This window comes from Mustela putorius, unplaced genomic scaffold (assembly GCF_011764305.1).
Source record: "Mustela putorius furo isolate JIRA1106 unplaced genomic scaffold, ASM1176430v1.1 tig00003923_pilon_pilon_pilon, whole genome shotgun sequence".
Classification (NCBI taxonomy): domain Eukaryota; kingdom Metazoa; phylum Chordata; class Mammalia; order Carnivora; family Mustelidae; genus Mustela; species Mustela putorius.
Genome location: NW_025422068.1, coordinates 6,586,411 through 6,604,338, shown reverse-complemented (window position 1 = coordinate 6,604,338; position 17,928 = coordinate 6,586,411). Strand labels below are relative to the sequence as shown.

General features: G+C 45.0%; 1 protein-coding gene across 2 annotated transcripts; it reads right to left on the bottom strand.

Annotated features, from left to right (window-relative positions):
• Positions 1 to 645: 645 nt before the first annotated feature.
• CDO1 (cysteine dioxygenase type 1) lies at positions 646 to 13,813 on the bottom strand. Of its 2 annotated transcripts, XM_004759065.3 has the most exons (5): positions 13,400 to 13,812; positions 9,860 to 9,937; positions 7,779 to 7,933; positions 2,424 to 2,593; positions 646 to 1,419 (listed from the first exon to the last, which is right to left on the bottom strand). In XM_004759065.3, exons 1-5 carry the CDS (start codon positions 13,567 to 13,569, stop codon positions 1,390 to 1,392), a joined length of 603 nt encoding a protein of 200 aa, XP_004759122.1. In that variant the 5' UTR covers positions 13,570 to 13,812; the 3' UTR covers positions 646 to 1,389. The 2 variants fall into 2 exon arrangements, with proteins under 2 accessions (XP_004759122.1, XP_012915176.1); XM_013059722.2 differs by lacking the exon at positions 9,860 to 9,937 and having other exon boundaries at positions 13,400 to 13,813.
• Between the last annotated feature and the right edge of the window lie 4,115 nt (positions 13,814 to 17,928).

Here is a 17,928-nt window from a genome sequence, read left to right as displayed (position 1 = left end):
TAATTCTACAAGATGGCGTCAACAACAAAGCAATGACCTACACGGAACCATCTTCAAAGGACTTAACTTTCTGCTTAAATTTCTGGAGATCATCAATTCCAAGACTATGACAGGTATTCCTAAAATGACTGCCTGCAGTAGGAGCAGCAAACTCAAATACGTAAGTGGTCTTCACAGGTAACATCAATAGGGCAAACCAGCAAGCTGGGCCAAATGGGAGGTGGCCCCACTGGAAGGGGCAGGTCTGAGCCCAGCTCACTGACACCAATGAAAATGCAATGCGGTGACTTCAAATTTTCAAGAAGCTAGAAATCTACACGTTGTTCTATGAAATTTCTTTTTAAATGTTGGGAACCAATTCCCATTGAAACATGGACAGACCCACGCCTAATTTTCAGGCCAAACTACTCACATTGGTCAATCACACGGGGGCAAGAGCCCCTCGGCTTCATACCCCTTGGGCATTTAGTGAACGTATGTGAAGCATGAAAAGGTAAGCTGCATTGAATCTTTTTTTTATTTTTGGCTCTCTCACCACCTCACCTCATAAAAAGTATCTTTTGCAGTATTGGTACCCCACCAAAGTCTAAGAAAGAATGAATTAAATGAAATTCTGATCATGTTAAACAGAAAGACAACTTGGAATTGTATTCAAATCCAGTTTTATTATAATTATTTGGCAATGTTAGTGGCAGTACAAAGTCTTTGACTAGGATCCTGGACACATTAGACATGAATTTGTGTTTTTGCTTTGGCCTGATTTAGGGGCACAGGGACTTTCCTAAAATCTTCTGGCCTCCCTTTCATTACCAAACGGCAAAGTGCCTTGAGTTTCTCTGTCTACCATATCCTGCTACTTCATGGACAGGAATTTGTCAAGTAAGAATGAAAAAATAAAATCCATAGATTCAAAAAATTCTCTGCAAATATTAAGAACATACAAAGAATACAAAAGACGCCTACATTTAGTCCTCTAAGGAACAAGGCAAGCATCTGATGTCTGTGGTTTCTGGTTTTTATTTATTGCTAATTACAATTCAGAGACCAAAGGGTTTCCAAAAGCTGTAAAAACCTTCATTGAATTGATGATAGTCATTGACATCCCTCCCCAATATGGTTCCACTGAATTCAGAGGATAAAACCAGGAGAGCACTTGCATTGGCCTTTAAAATTACGAGCCTGTTTGGTCTTTAATGGGGTTTTTCTTCTGCAGTAGCTTGGGGCACTATCTGCTTGCTGAATGCTTGACAATTAGCATCTGCCTTGCAGGAGATCTAAGTATTGGCTTCGTAAGGTGTATTACTGGACAGCAGCTGCTGGAGGCATCCCTGTCCAGGGTAAAACTTTTAGCAGACCTTAAGCTTAAAACCTTAGAGGATGTGGTACTCCTTAGTTGTTCTCCAGGGATCCCGAAGCTGTCTGCAAGAGACAAAGAAAGTTGTGTCAGAATCTTTACATGAGAACTTTCAGCCCATTTCTAAGGAGTCCTTGCTTTTTTAGAGGTATATGAAAACCTGGCTTTGGCAGGGAAGCCCTGGTGTTTTGTTCCTGTGATAAGACTATCTCTTGGGTATCGGAATGCAGACAATGAGGCTGGGCAATCACCTGAGAAAATTCTGCTCTCGCTTCCCTTTGAGGCAGTACTTTAAGATTTGTTTAGGATCATTTTTCAAGATTTGTTTAGGATCAGTATCGGTTTTCAAGCATTGTCTATTTCTGGACAGTCTCTTATGAATTTGAAACTGTTTCGCAGAATGGCCAAAGTATTTCGGCAGCAGGTTGAAGACTGGCTATACCAGACCACTGTTGGCGGCCTGATTATTTTTAGGAGGAAACGTGGGGAACAAGTTACCAGAGTCTCCTCTCACTGATTTGTGGTCTACAGAGTATCACTACTCCAAGAAAAAGCAACTTGGCAATCAAAACGGATATGTGTTTGCATCATCAGAATAGGTAGGGCCTTGACTTTGGGAAAGTTAACTATGGGAGTGATTTGTGTTGTCCTAGTTCACAGGCAGGCCTGTGATCATTAAGTCACAGCAGGAGCAGTTAACATCAAATAATAGTTTTTATTCTTATTTCTCTAAGAAATGAGGAAACATTTTCTTCAGGAATGAGCATACATTTTTAAGTTCCTCCATGCGTAACTCTTTGCATAGAATTTATGTTGTTAAAGCATATATAAATGGAAAAAAATAAAGAATATATAAATGGAAAATATCCTCTCCCAAGTTAAAAGAAAAAGAATTAGGATACGAGGACCCTCTCCCCCACGTTAAGGTCCGTCCCACTCTTCATTTCAACCATACTTAACCACAAGACATTTGGATAGTATCTGGAACCAAAAAAAAAAAGCTATGTGTACAGTGTCATGTCACTGACCCACAAAGCACTTAATCCTAGGAGAGAGAACTTCTACTTACAAATGGAGTCCTGATTCCAAATTTGCTGTGGAATGTCATGGTGACTTTGTTTTTATGTCCTGTTCTTTGATCAAAGGCATGGCACGTATCGAACGGTGGACTGTACAAGTGAAGGCTCACAGCAGGTTCCGTGTGGCTAATGTTCTCGACTCGATGTAAGCCAATGGAATCTACATAAGACCCCAGAAGGAGAAGTGGATGAAGGAGCTTAGACGACTGACAGGTGCCGATAAAAGTTTTATTAACCACCTGAGAGCATAAATCAATCTGCTATAGAGAGCAGTTACTTCAAAGGGACTTTCCAGTTAAAGACCATAAGTGCTATGCCCTCTACTCTCTCCTGAAAGAAACCCCCCTACAATTGTATTAGAACAATTTTAAAAGGGCATCAGTCCACCAAGACCAAAACACCACCACCACCAATGGGGAAAGAGCCAACATCAATAAAAGTTTAAGAGCCTGAAAGTAGATGAACCACTTGGCCAAGGACAGAAAGCTAATCCTGAGCTATCCGTGGGAAAAGCCAAAAATTAACCTGACCGCTATCTTGATATCACATCTTTATCTGTGTACACCAACAGCTCAGGGACTGGCAACACAGGTGCTCTGGAAACAGGGATGAAGATGGGGTGAAAAATCCAGGAACTGGTTCAAGGCCTATTCAGGAACTGGTTAAAAGCTCAAATCCCGGGCGCCTGGGTGGCTCAGTGGGTTGGGCCGCTGCCTTTGGCTCAGGTCATGATCTCAGGGTCCTGGGATCGAGTTCCGCATCCGCATCGGGCTCTCTGCTCAGCAGGGAGCCTGCTTCCTCCTCTCTCTCTCTCTGCCTGCCTCTCTGCCTACTTGTGATCTCTCTGTCAAATAAATAAATAAAATCTTTAAAAAAAAAAAAAGCTCAAATCCCTTTTACTTCTTTCCCTCATTTCCCTTGAGTATAAGTCTGAGATCTATATTCTAGATAAAGAGCTCAATACATGAACTCAGAACTGGCAGATACCAGGTAAAAAACAAGTGACTTTAACAGGTGATCATTTACCTACTGAATGGTAAGATCCCTGCTTTCTTCCCCACTTAGCTGCCAGAATGCTGCCAGACGGGATTCCTCCTTGTCCCCTACCAGACAGGAGATGGGAAGCACCTTCTCAGGGAATCTGATCGGCTCCAGAACAAAGCTTTTTAAGATGTCTCCATCAGTTGTTCCTCAAGGAGAAAGGTCTGCCAGATTACTCTAGAGGGAGTCTAGTTGACACACACCACCCATGTTAACTTTTTTTTTTGTCCTCAGTTTTCAAGTATTAGCATACAGCCAAGGCCACCAGACAACTGAGCAAGGTTAGTAGTAGCACCACGCCCCCTCAAAATATAGACCCCTGAATCAGACACTGCTCAGGAGAAGACTAAAAAAAAGCAACTTTATGATTAATATCCTCAGAGAAGAGATGAGAAAACAGGCTCCTTGTTAAAGGAGCTCTCAGAAAATAGAAAGGAATATCTGAGAAATAAAAACCTGAATAGAAAGGCTTAAAGAAAAACTGAGCAAGCTGGAAAAGACTCCGAGAACAAAGGAGGACAAAACAGAAAACGGGAAAGAAAAAAAAAAATCAGACGACTTGTTCAGAAGGTTTCATATCTGAGCAATGAGAGGTTCAGAAACAGAACCAAAACACCAAACCCCCACAAAACCCCAAAGAAATAACTTGAGAATATTTTCTTGAATAGAAGGATGCAGATTTCCAGAATGAAAGGACCCACAGACTACCCAACACAATGAATGAAAGTCATGAATCAAGAGAGAGGAATGTAATACTGGGGATAGGAAAAGGTACCAAAAGGTTAACTGACATTCCAAAGTTTCTAGAAAGAAAACAAAATTTCACAGAAAGAATCAAGAAACAGAATGGCACCAGGCTTTCAAAAAGAAGACTGGAAATGATAAGTCAAGGGATTACCTTCATAGCTCGGAGAGAAGATCCTAGGTCCTAATTCTACATCCAGCTAACTTGTCAACCATGTTAAGAGGATGGAATAGACATTTTTAGATACATGAGGTCTCAAAACATACTTTCCATGAACCCTTTCTCATAGAGCTAATGAAGATATCCTTCACCAAAATAAGAGCATGAGCCAAGAATGAAGCAGACAAGAGATCAGGAAAAAAAGGGGACCAGCAACGGGAGGGAGCAAAGGGAAAGCCTGAATGGTGGGAGAGGACCTCAGGAATGGCGGGTGAGCCCTAGGTGAGTGACTGACCAATTCACACTCAAGCTAAGGCCTCTGGAGGAGGAGAGGAAGGAAGGGGTGGGGAGGGGAAGGAGGGAAGACCAAATACTCAAAAACATGTTGAGAAAAAATTTCTAGTTAGGAGAGAGTTTGAGGAATAATCAAGGAAGGAATTGTGTTAATTAATGTAGTCAAGGGAGGTACCAAATTCTGATTTACGTTTCATGATCTGGCTCCGTGAGCTCACACAAGACAATGGCAAAGCCTAGAAGGCGAAAACTGTAGTTCTATCCCAGCTATAGTCAGACCACCTTCCAACCACTCACAGCTTCTGGGATCTTTAGACATTTTCCTCATTTCCTGAAATGGGACGTAATTCTCAAAGGCAGACTCTTTGGTTCTATAGCTTACTGCTCATAACAGACTGGTTTAGGCACAATTCCGAACCCAGGTTCCACATTCTGAAGAGATGGCCGCCCTTATATAAACTGGTTGTTTCTCCAATTGCAAGCTGCACAATCCTGCAGGCATAGACCCCACATAGCCACCATCCTTTAGAGAAGCCCCTGAAACTCGTGCCTGATACCTAGTGTTAATAATCCCAGCATCCATCCATCCATCCATTCCTACATCCTACCTTCTCTCCATCCATCCGTCCACCCATCCATCCATCCTTCCATCCATCCATCCTTCCATCCAGTCACACATCCATCCATCTTTGCCTCCTTTCCTTTATGCCTATGGTGTACCATCTGTCACAAAAACCTTGGACCTTTCTTGGAGATACTTATAGATGCCGGTTTGGTCCAGGCATGTCTACCATTTGCCTTTACATTATTTAATTTGATCTCTTTGCCCCAATTTCCCTTTTCCTCCACCCTATGTTGCACACCACTATGGAATCCATCAAGATACTCCCAATAAAATTCTATGGACTTAAGCCAGCTCTTACTTTCAGCTGGTTTGGGAGGCCCAGGCCTTGATCTCACTCTACTGTCCTACCACTCCTATCCAAGCCCATTCTCCCTTCTTCTGTCTAGTGAGACCCATCTAGAACTTTTCATTCTTTGCAAAGATTGTGCCTTCCCTTCCTGCACGCTCTTCCCTTTATTGAAACATCATTCCCAGCATCAGTCCCTATCTGTACTCCTCCTGCATCTGTAAAAATCAAAGGCTGATCCTTGAGGCTTTTGATCTTATGGGCTACAAAAATATTTAGTTTATCCCCTCCCCCCATATTTTACCAACTGGCAAAATTTCCCATAGAAATCAGAATTTCCCACTTTGGTGGAAAGAATTCGAACTATGTGGCTGGAACTGAGTGGCCGTCACTAACCCCCTTGGACAGTGTGGCCTGCATACACCAGTACCCCACAGCCTTACTCCTGGCCTGTATTGCACCTGCTTGGCTCCTGGAGGTTTTGCACTAAAGACCCCTGAATAAAGCTTACCTCCTCTTTAAGACCAAATCTAGTTTCATAAAGACTCTAGGACTCTAGCTGAAATCCTTTCTGGCCTTATTGGGCAACAAAGTTTTTCTAGGAAATTTGGTGTGCCTTATATATACAGCAACCCTCAAATAAAATTTAGCTTCCTGCCACCTAAGAAATGAACACCTCTGTGCTTTGTGAACGGGGGAGGAACTTCCCATACTATCTGACCTTTGTAATTGGCTTACATTCTTTTCTTTTCTTAAGATTTATTCGTTTGGCAGAGAAAAGAGAGAGTGTGCATGCACAAGCAGGGGAAGCAGGGAGGGAGATGGAAAGGCAGGCTCCCCACTGAGCAGAGATCCTGATGTAAGGCTCGATCTCCGGACCCTGAGATCATGGCCTGAGCTGAAGGCAGACACAAAACTGACTGAGCCATGCAGGCGCCCCAGTGGCTTACATTCTTAAACTAATGAATAAACTGAGACCAAATATCACAACTAATATGGGACTTTAAGATACAAGAGGAAAGTTGCATAGCCAGGAAAAAAGTCTCTATGGTATTTTATTTTACATCAGTGGGATGGCATTCCAATTAAGAGTATGAACTTGGGAATCAAATGGCTTGAGTTCAAATGCTGCCCGGCACATAAAAGCTGACAGATCTCAGACGAGTTATTTATTGTTCCTATATGTTGACAATCTCATCCATAAATGGGAATCGAAAATGATCTCCCGTCATTTTTAGCAGGCTTTGTGGAAAGTTACTATCCCCTTTAGAAATACAGATGTTAATCACAGATTCTTCTGAAAAGCATATGGCTCTCCCAGATGGCATTTAGGAGGAAGAACGAATTCTTGGTAGGAGATCTATAAATCATTACTAAATAATGCGCTTTGTAAAGATTCCCTTGAGAACATGTTTTTAGGGTATGCTGAATGCATATTACAAAAACAGGGACCAAAAAAACCAAAAAAACAAAACAAAACAAAACAAAAACAAAAACAGGGACAAGCCAGCATTCCTAATCATTTCTGGAACATTTTCTAACACAAAGACTAGTATTTCCAACCTGGCTTCACTCCCTAAGAATCACCTTTTTGGGTGCCTGGCTGGCTTAGTTGGTAGAGCATGAGACTCGACCTCAGCGTTGTGGGGTTCAAGCCCCATAAAATCTTTAAAAAAAAAAAGAAGAAGAAGAAGAAGAAGAATCTACTTTTGTACATTCATATTCAATGCTAACTGTCCTTGGACTTGGCAGGAAATAACTTGTCAGTGGGTACCAATCTATAGGCTCCGACTTGTACTTTTGAGTAAGTGATCCTAATTCAGATGCAAAGCTTTAAAAAACAAACAAACCAACAAAACTACTGCTGGGGCACCTGGGTGGCTCAGTGTGTTAAAGCCTCTGCCTTCAGCTCAGGTCATGATCATGATCCCAGGGTTCTGGGATCGAGCCCCCATTGGGCTTTCTGCTCAGTGGGGAGCCTGCTTCCCACCCCCTTCTCTGTCTCTCTGCCTGTTTGTGATCTCTGTCAAATAAATAAATAAAATCTTAAAAAAAAAAACAACAACAACCTACTGCTTTTAGATCATTTTCTAAGTATCTGGAACCATGACTCCATGAACCCAATTCTGTAGTGTTTCAGAAGGGAGTTGAAGGCTTTTCCCCCTTCCTCCTTGAAAAAGGTAATCGGTTGTTACCATTGATGTAGGCACACTGGTTTTCTCTCAAGATTCTTTCAGACTTCTTGATCATCTCGTTGGATTTTTTGTCAGGCCAGGCAAATAAGGTCTCCTTCAGGTTTCCCTGCAGCATCTTCAGAAAGCAGTGGGAGTCAGTGTGATCATGGATACTGCTACACATAGACAAGAAAACAATGGAACTCAGTGGACAGTCCAGCACCTCGGGCCACCTAACACTCTGCCCAGAGCTTACTGCTGCAGCATACTGTCAAGAGCACAGGTCACAAACCATTTCAGCTGGCTTTGCAAATATCATCAATTTGTAATTAACAGCATTCAGGGCAACATATAACATACTAGGTCTTCCATATTAGTGCATACATGCAGGGCAATTTGGATGTATAACCGAAGTACAGAACACTCTGTTTTTAAAAAGCGGGTTTGTAATACTACTTTGATAACAGAAACACAAAACCAGCCACCTTTTCTCTTCTGCAAGACACAGCTTTCAAGAACTCAATTAAGCTGAGCCACAACTCAATTATGAAACTTCGGAGAAATTGGAGAAAGGATAAAGATAATGATCTCTCATAATTGCATCAGATCGGGGCAACTGGGTGGCTCAGTGGGTTAAAGCCTCTGCCTTCGGCTCAGGTCATGATCCCAGGGTCCTGGGATGGAACCCCGCATCGGGCTCTCTGCTCAGCAGGGAGCCTGCTTCCCTTCCTCTCTCTCTGCCTGCCTCTCTGCCCACTTGTGATCTCTGTCTGTCAAATAAATAAATAAAATCTTTAAAAAAAAATTGCATCAGACTGGTAAGATCACTTAACATAGTGTTTTTTTGCCCCCCCCCCACTCCACCCCAGGACTTTTCTGTTATCTTCTCCCTTTGGGGGACAAAGGTATGTGTATGGGTATTAACACCCAGAGATTTCACTGCAATCATGCCAATATTTTGTAGATTCAGAGCCAGCTGTGATTAGTTCCCAACAATAGAGGGAGAAAGAAAGTATCCTGCATCTGCAGAAAGCATTTATTCATGGAAACCTAAGAGTAATAAAAGGATGAACCTGTATGTTATTAGCCGTTATCTTCTATGTTGAATGCATAAAACCATAAGAACTCATCTCCTAAATCCATAAAGGCTAGTCCTTTTTTTTTTTTTTTAAGATTTTATTTATTTATTTGAGAGAGTGGGAGAAAGCACGAGAGGGGAGAAGGTCAGAGGGAGAAGCAGACTCCCCATGGAGCTAGAAGCCTAGTGCGGGACTATGAAGAGTCCGGGATCATAACCTGAGCAGAAGCAAGTCGCTTAACCAACTGAGCCACCCAGGTGCCCAAGCCTAGTCCTACTCTTGAAATAATCTGCTTTCAAAAAATATGGAGAGAATGAATGCAAACAAGGCCATTCCCTATGAGAAAAGTCCTCTATAGACCCAACTCCCCCTAAATCTACGATGCAGGTCTCCTCTCTTCCATCAAAAACGGGTCTGCAAGTATTGTTTTTACCATTCTCAAAGGCCCAAGAAGGATCTGTTTACGGAGTTAACAATACTCACAAGTGTATACACTAAGGACAAATTAAGAAACCAAGTTTCAAAGAATTGGTGTTAGTTTAAGCCGCCTAGCCCTCTACATAAAAAAGCTAAAAAGAATGAAAAAGGTTAAAGACAGTAAACAATTAACTTGAAGTAACAAGAGATTCTCTGAATTTGTGAATTGCTTTTCTAGGTCCAAATGTGGACACTGGGTCTTTGGTCCCGAAATTGTTTACGGACTTCAAAGCACCACCAAGGTCAAGTTTTAGCAAAATTCCATATACATTTAACTCCACAGAAGACACAGAGAGAGATATTAAGTTAAACTGGTTACTTACCTCCTTTGATTTACTACTCATTTGGGGGGCTGGTTTTGATATACGTGGTTTATGCCTAAACCCCTTCTGTTAATTCCCAGGAGAATTTTTGTTGGGACATTTTGAACAAACAACTGTAAGGTGAGATTTCTTAATGCTCCCAAACTTGTGGCCATTCTGGCACTGTCCTTTTCTTGGGCTCGAACAGATCTACAAAGGATTTGCAAATGACTAGCTGTATTACCTGCCATGTCCTTCACCCCAGCATAGAATCATTAGATTGAATTTTCCATTTCCTTCATCCACAAGATTTCGAGTATACCTGAAAGGAAGGTATTCAGAAATTTGAATCTGGTCGATGAAATGTGCATTGGGAAAAAGAAGTACGTCACAAAGTATGGCTCACTGACAGGTTAACATTTCTACATCTACACGACTTATAAATGTGGTTCTACATTAGAAAAATACAGGACAGGGACGCCTGGGTGGCTCAGTTGGTTAAGCAGCTGCCTTCGGCTCAGGTCATGATCCCAGCGTCCTGGGATCGAGTCCCACATCGGGCTCCTTGCTCCGCAGGGAGCCTGCTTCTCCCTCTGACTCTGCCTTCCACTGTGTCTGCCTGTGCTCGCTCTCGCTCGCTCTCTCTCTCTGACAAATAAATAAATCTTAAAAAAAAAAAAAAGAAAAAAGAAAAATACAGGACAAATGAAAACAAGTCATTTTTCCACAGTTCACTTTGGACATTTTTGTAGTTTGTATTACCATGTTTGTAACTGCTCTGTTTTAATTCATTGCACCAAAAAGATAAAAGGAAAAAAAAATAAAGCAAATTCCTTAATTTTCCTCCTGACAGCCTCAAACCAATAAAAACAGTAAGTTTCTTTTTTTTTTTTTTTTAAACAGTAAGTTTCTTAAAGAAGTATTTACAAGGTGCATTTACTAGGCAAGAATGCTGCTATTATCTTTTTTTTCCCCCTCCCTGTAGCTAAACCATAACGTTAGAAACAAGGTTTCATTAAATAGCTGTTTCTGGCATTCTCCTTACTTTCTGTCCTAGCCTAGACACAAACCACATTCAAAAGGACTCATAATGAAAATTCCTCCACAAATAGGGTGGGGACTGACTTAAGTACACAACAAATGAAATTCCATAAGGAAGTAAGTAACACTCTAAAACCTTTTCCAGGGGAAATTAGTAACTGGCCACAAAAAAAATCCCTGATATAAATGACCACAAGCACACCATCAGAAAAACAAAACAAACAAACCACTTCTAAAGTTTCTCTTGGTTAAAGAGGTATACCATCCACACCAACTAATTAGCCAAGTCTGATAATTATGACATTCACTTAGATTTTTTTAAGACAAGGAATCTTTATCCCATAGTTGGGGGAGTGTTTGATCACAGGATCATCTGTTCATATACGTCCTGAATGCCCATTCCTCCCCTTTCCTCCCCAAGCAGGAGGCCAGGTGCTGGCCAGGCAGGGTCAGCAAGGGAGAGTGGATTAGTAAAATGCTTTTTAGATGTCAGTCATCCTTATTGGGTAGCCCTTGATGACCTAGCAAGGGGCTGTGCACACAGCCTTTAATTCCCAATAAACTCTGCTCTGGTGTCAGGATACTCATTCTCCCTCTACCAGTCTTGGGATCACCTCCATCATTGCCTCTCTGGGGCTATTTCCAGAGAATTTGCCATCTGCCTCACACTAGAACATATTCCATTTTGGTTTTTCCTTCTTCCAAGACTTTATATTTATTTATTTACTTGTCAGAGAGAAAGAGAGAGAGAGAGCGCGCGCCCGAGCTCCTTCGCACAAGCAGACAGAGTGGCAGGCATAGGCAGAGACAGAAGCAGGCTCCCCACTGAGCAAGAAACCCGATGTAGGACTCGATCCCAGGACCCTGGGATCACAACTCGAGCCAAAGACAGCTGCTTAACCAACTGAGCCACCCAGGTGTCCCCCGTCTTGCTTTTTCTGCACTGGTTTTCCCAAGGTCAGAGATCAGAATCCTTCGCAGTGCTGGGACATCTATTCTGTGTGGAAAAAAAAAAAATTCTACCAAAGTGATTTGCGCTCTCCTACATCTCTCCCTCCACGCTGCCCCAAGTGCCCACCCAGGACTCCATCATCTTCCTTAGTTGCACCTCTGGATACCTGTGCAACAGATCAACACGAATGTCTGCATTTCAGCTGATCCTGAGCCTGTTAGTCAAGAGGAATTCAAAGCCCCTGGAAATGCCCTTGTCCTAAAGATTAAGAGCCCAAGCCTACTGCCGTTTGGTTAATTTCACTTGGTCAGTATCTAGACTTAGAGCAAACTACCATGACACCAGGGATCTGCGGAAAGGTTAGTGGTCCTTTAGAGTGAGGGCTCGGAATAATGATGCAAATTTGAATCTCGGAGCTACCTGATTAAGTCTGACCCAGTGCAGGTGCTCCAACCTTTTTATTGCCTACCTTCCTCATCTGTAAAACAGGGATTGTACCTATCTCACAGAGCTATCATGAGATAAATGAGTTAATACACCAGGAAAGTGACGGGAAAGGGACCTGTGCCAGAGTAAGACCTCATTTAGAGTTCACAGCAAAATTAGAAAGTGGACTCTTGCAGCCTTATTGGCAGCCACAGAAAGATAGGAACCAAAGGAATTTCCTGGAGCCACTTCCAAGTGCAAAATGGGATCTTAAGCAAGCTTCGCTTTATTTCAAATCCTAAAATGCAGAAAAAACAGCCGCTGCCTACAAACATACTACCTATGTTTAGGTAAGGTAACTAAAAGGAACTGCTCCCAAGGAAAACAATCTCGGTTGATTCTTATTTTTCAGGTATTTTCCTCTGCCCAGCCTCAGCCCAACCACAAAGGCTGAATCGCTAGCAGCCCTTGGGAAAGAAACCCTCACCATTCAGGGCGGGGGGGGGGGTAGGGGTGGGGAGGTGGGGGGTGGGATCAGGTTTTATTTCTGGCTCTGGAGGATTAGTAGAGGTTCATTTTTATTTATATCACCAAGCCAGAGCTGCAAAGGACCATCTCACTCTAGCACAAGTGGGAAGCAGGGGTCTTTACAATTTACACTCCAGAGCCTAGAACTAAGAACAGGAGAGGGCGTATTGCTTGGGGGCTCAAAGGGAAGCAGTCCTTGCATTCATAACCCTGCTAGTGGGTTGAAAATAACCCCGCAGTCCGGCAAGTTAAATGGGTTTGGGAGGTGCAGCAGAAGCTGAAAAGCAGCAGCACACAACCCCACGACGCTCTTTTATAGTGGCAAGAACGCCTGCTGGCAGGTGCCCGGCTCCGGGCGGCCAAATGATGGAGAACTGGCTCGGGGGAATGTGTCCTCCACCCTCACCCCCTTTCTCGGGACGGCTGATGGAATTCTCTCCGGGGAGTACGCTCCATCTGTCCCCCAGGGGCGGCGGGCAGCGTACAGCCTGAGCGCTGGGGGCCACCGGGGTTTCCCTGCACCGCTGCGCCTGGGGCAGACGCCCCAGCGGGAAGGAAGAGCACAGCTCCCGAGCAGAGGTTCGGAAGAGTCCAGGTGGACCGGCGAGAAGAGAACAAAACAGTCTGCAGCCGTGCGGTGGCCTCCGCATCCGGGCAGCCCCGCGGCTGGAGGGCGAGAAGGCGCAGCACTGGGGTGCTGGCGAGGCGCGTTGGAGGCGGGCGCAGGGCAGCCCCCTCCTCCCCCACTGCCCGCTCCTGCTCCGACTCGCAGCCCGCGCCGCCGGGCTTCGGAGACCCGCGCCCCAGCTCCCGCGGTCAAGGTTAGGGCGCGCGCACCTGTACTGGTCGAACTTGGCGTACGCTGCCCACTCGGCGGGGTCGCTCTCGTAGGCTTCCATGACGGCCTGCACCTCCTCCACGTTGACCTCCTCGCCGGCGAAGAGCTGGTGCAGGAGGCGGATCAGATCCTCCAGGCTCCGCGGCTTGAGCACCTCGGTCCGCTCCATCCCTCGCGGAGCTGGCTGCGCGCGCGGCTCTCAGCGGGCTGCGTGCGGTGCGGGAGCTGAGCGCAGGGGAGCTGGGGGCGAAGGAGCTTAGCGGCGGGCTGGACAGCTGCCCGCACACACACACAACCCCCAAACGCGAGCGTCCGAGACTAAGGAGCTCCCCGACCCCGCAGCAGGGAAGAGGATCCGGGATCCCGAAGGAACGCGCCGCGGACCCGAACCAGGACCGAGTCTGCTGGGTTCGGCGGCCCGGGCCCTTTTTAAGCTCTCGGAGTCGGCGGGACTGTACCAACGGCCCTCGGAGGGTGGGGAGAGGCGGGGAGCGACCCGGGGACCGTGGCGGGGGCGGCGGGAGCGTGCGGACAAGGTCCACGCGCGCCGCCCCGAACCCCCCGCCCGCGGCACCGCGGCGCTCCCGGGGGCCCCTGACTCCGCGTCCCCGCCTGCTCGGTGGGCTGCGCGCCGTCCTCCGCCCGCTTCGGCGCGGCGCGTTGTGTCCGCCCATCCCGGCCCCTCCGCCCGCGCCCCCCGCCCCCCGCCGCCGGGCTGCGCGACGCGAGGGCGTAGACCGAAGGGGGTCGGGGGAAGGCTGCGGGGCTGGGGGGACGCTGACGAGCTGGAAAGGGGACCCACCCTTCCAAACAGGGCTGAGGAATTGTGAATTGCTTGCGAAGGTTGACGACAGAGTCCACTCCCTGGCTGAAGAGCTCCTGTGTCGTCGACTGAAAAGTCTCCATAACATGCTCCAGGCTGGGTGGAAAAGCAAAACAGAAAGAACTGGAAGTCTTTCTTGGGGGTGGGGGGGGACTCCAAACCTAAATGTATTGTACTGAAAATGCTTGTTCACAAAGGACACTTGGGTCTTGAGCAAGTCTAGGGAGACGACGGAAGGCCAGGGACCCCTCTTCGATTTTAAAATCAAACAATTCCTTTAAAATCTCTTCGGTGCAAAGACCGGATGGATCACTGATGGCGCCTAAAGCAGTTAATTTAAAGGGTTCTAACTGGACTACTAAGATCAAATCGAAGCGTGCACTTGAACGAGCCTACTGTTTCGGGAAACGTGTTTCTGTGCTGTGCAGGGCGCTCAGCACGCATTCCGAACGACACGACTTGAGTGTGAATGAAAATAAGTGTGAGGGACAGATTCATTCCTTATTATAAACGGACCCAGGGAATAATTCGGATTTAAGGCCTAAATTTCTACAAGACTGGTCTTTCCCTGCCCCCACCCCACCCCCATTTTGCTTCACTGTACGTGTGTTTCTATACTTAAATTTACTTGTGCCATGTATTAAGTGCCCTAAAGTTATATTTTAAACATCAGTGTTTAAACTGATTACACTGTAAATATTAACAATATTGTTAGGGGGTAAAAATGACGGACGGTTGGATCGCCATTGTTCAGAAAGAAGTGGAAAGCACCTCAGAAGCCTATTTCTTTGTGATACAGGTTGCTGAGAGGTGGTTAATTGATCTGGGGCAGACTACTTTGTACATGCTTTTTATTGTTTACTCTATTTTTTTTTGGTGGGTTTTCTGTTGTCTCTTAATTACTTCGTTTTAGCTATCCTAATCTGCTTTCTTTCACTGGCTCTTCTTCTTGACCCTCAAAGAATTCAAGAATCTTACCTAATATAGCCGTATTCACGCATTCATATTCATTGCCTCTCTTCTCCACATCTTCCCACAAACACAATTTCATTGGTGGTTTCTATGTGGATGTCACCAAGTTCTCCCTAATTTTATATACCGAGACCAGTTCTATTTAACATCGTTTGGCACCTGAAATGCAACATATTTGAAACTCCTTTCAAGCCAGCCATGCTTTTTAACTCCTGGAGATTCTATTTCTTCTGCAGTGAGGCTACCTAGGCTCAAAAACCACATCCATCATGGTCAGCCCCTTTCCTTGCTTCATTCTCAAACCCTTCTACCAAATGTCACATTTTATACCTCCGTATCTTTTATGATTTCCTGCCTTTCTATTCCTATTGTTACTATACATGCTTCAGCGTCTATGTTGGCTAGATTGTTGCAGATCTCCTAAACAGCATTCCTTGGTTCCAGCAAACTCCTCTCCTCTCCCTCTGCCGTTGGGGTAAATTCTTTATTCACAGCCACTTAGATTCTTATCCTAAGGCAACAGCTCATGATGTCATTTCCCAGCCCCATATTTTCAGTAACTCTTATTTCTTTTTTATTTTTTTAAAGATTTTATTTATTTGACAGAGAGAGATCACAAGTAGACAGAGAGGTAGGCAGAGAGAGAGAGAGAGAGAGAGGGAAGCAGGCTCCCTGCTGAGCAGAGAGCCCAATGCGGGACTCGATCCCAGGACCCTGAGATCATGACCTGAGCCGAAGGCAGCGGCTTAACCCACTGAGCCACCCAGGCACCCAAGTAACTCATTTCTAATACACAAGTTTGTCAGTCTGGCATTCAAAGTTCTCCACCTTCTGCCATTATTTACTTTTTTTTTTTTTTTAACAAGTAGATCTTTCAGCAAAATGGAAGTAGCAACTATCTTGTGTTTACTCAATCCATTCCTTTAAGCTTCTTCTCCTGACTAGATTCTAGAAGGTCTTAGCTCAAATGCTTTTCTCTCGAGTGAACTATATTTCCCCCTGAACTGGGGTGATAACCAGTATCCTTCTTAGGGCACTAACTACATCAGAGCATGTAATAGTTGCTAATGGGAGTCATAATGTGAAACACAGAACCTTTAGGACAGTGTCTGCTTACATTCTATTTTTATATCCCCTTCAGTGCCAAGCACACAGTGCCCTGTGTATGCTTAAAGGGCAAAGTTGGGAAAAACAGAAGTAATTGTCTAGCGTAATTCGATTGCTTGGTGTTCTTTAGGGATCCTGGGGTAGTGAATTCAAATCCAGCAGACTTCTCTCAATTTTTTTTGGTTTCTGTGCAAAGGACACCTGAATTCTTCCCGGAACAGTTACACTGCTGAAAAGGAGGAGGAGGCGCGGGAGGAAGAGGAAGAAATTAGAATAAGAGGAAAATGATTGGCATCATAGGCTCTATTAACAAAAAGTAGAATACCTAGACCCAAGGAAGTAGTATTTCCACTGTACTCAGCATTGCCCAGGGCAATGATTATCACATTTTCAGACACTGACGTAGGGGTAGATATCCACAGAAGGAAATAAGAGTTACTAAAGATCTGGAAATAATGGTCTCTCCATCCATTCAACACATTTTTATTTTTTTTAAAGATTTTATTTATTTATTTGACAGAGAGAGAGATCACAAGTAGGCAGAGAGGCAGGCAGAGAGAGAGAGAGAGGGAAGCAGGCTCCCCGATGAGCAGAGCCCGATATGGGGCTCAATCCCAGGGCCCCGAGATCACCACCTGAGCCGAAGGCAGAGGCTTAACCCACTGAGCCACCCAGGTGCCCCATTCAACACGTTTTAAAGAAGCACGTGCTATATGCTAGGCACTCTTCACAAAATGAAGGCTCTGCCCTTATAGGGCTGGAGTGGGGTAGAGGAAGATAGACACGCCAGCGAATATGACAGTATGTGCGGAGAAATGGACACATAATGTACACAAATGTGTAATAGAGGCAAAAACAGCAGGAGAAGCGGGATAGAGAGGGTGGTGAGATCTGTCATTTTACAGGTGTTCAGGGGAACACTTCCCTGATGAAGTGGTATTTCAGCAGGGACTGAAGGGAAGTTAGTGAGATTTGTAGCCGTCTGGGGGAAGTTTACAGGTAAACAGTTAAATGCAAAAACCCAGGGAGGAAATATTAAGTGTTTGATGAACACAGATAGGGGCAGCAGTGAGTGGAAGTAGGGATTACAAATCAAATAGGCCCTCACAGAACAATGTAAATCACTGAGGGAGTTTGGCCGGAGAGCAAGCAGATCAAGGGAAGCCAATTATTTGGCTATTAACAACCATCTGAGTGAGAGATAACAGTGGCTTTGGCCAGAGTACTGGCAGAAGAGAGGACAAATGGCTGCTTTTGTAACAGGTTTTGAAGGTAAAGCTGTTAGGATTTGCAGATTTGGAAGTGGGTTGTTAGAGAGGGATCAAGAATGAGCCACAGCGGGGTGCCTGGGGAAGGGGGGAGCTCAGTAGGTTAAGTGTCTGCCTTTGGCTCAGGTCTTGATCCTGGAGTTCCAGGATGGAGCCCGGAGCTGAGCCACTGTGTTGGGCTCACTGCTCATCAGGAAGTCAGCTTCTCCCTCTCCCTTGCGGCCCCCCCCCCCCCCGCCGTTCTCTCTCTGGCTCACTCTCTTCTCTCTCAAATAAATAAAATCCTTAAAAAAAAAAAAGAGTCACAATGACTGTAACAGATTTGTTACTGACTAAGAAGATTTAGGGTGACTGGGGT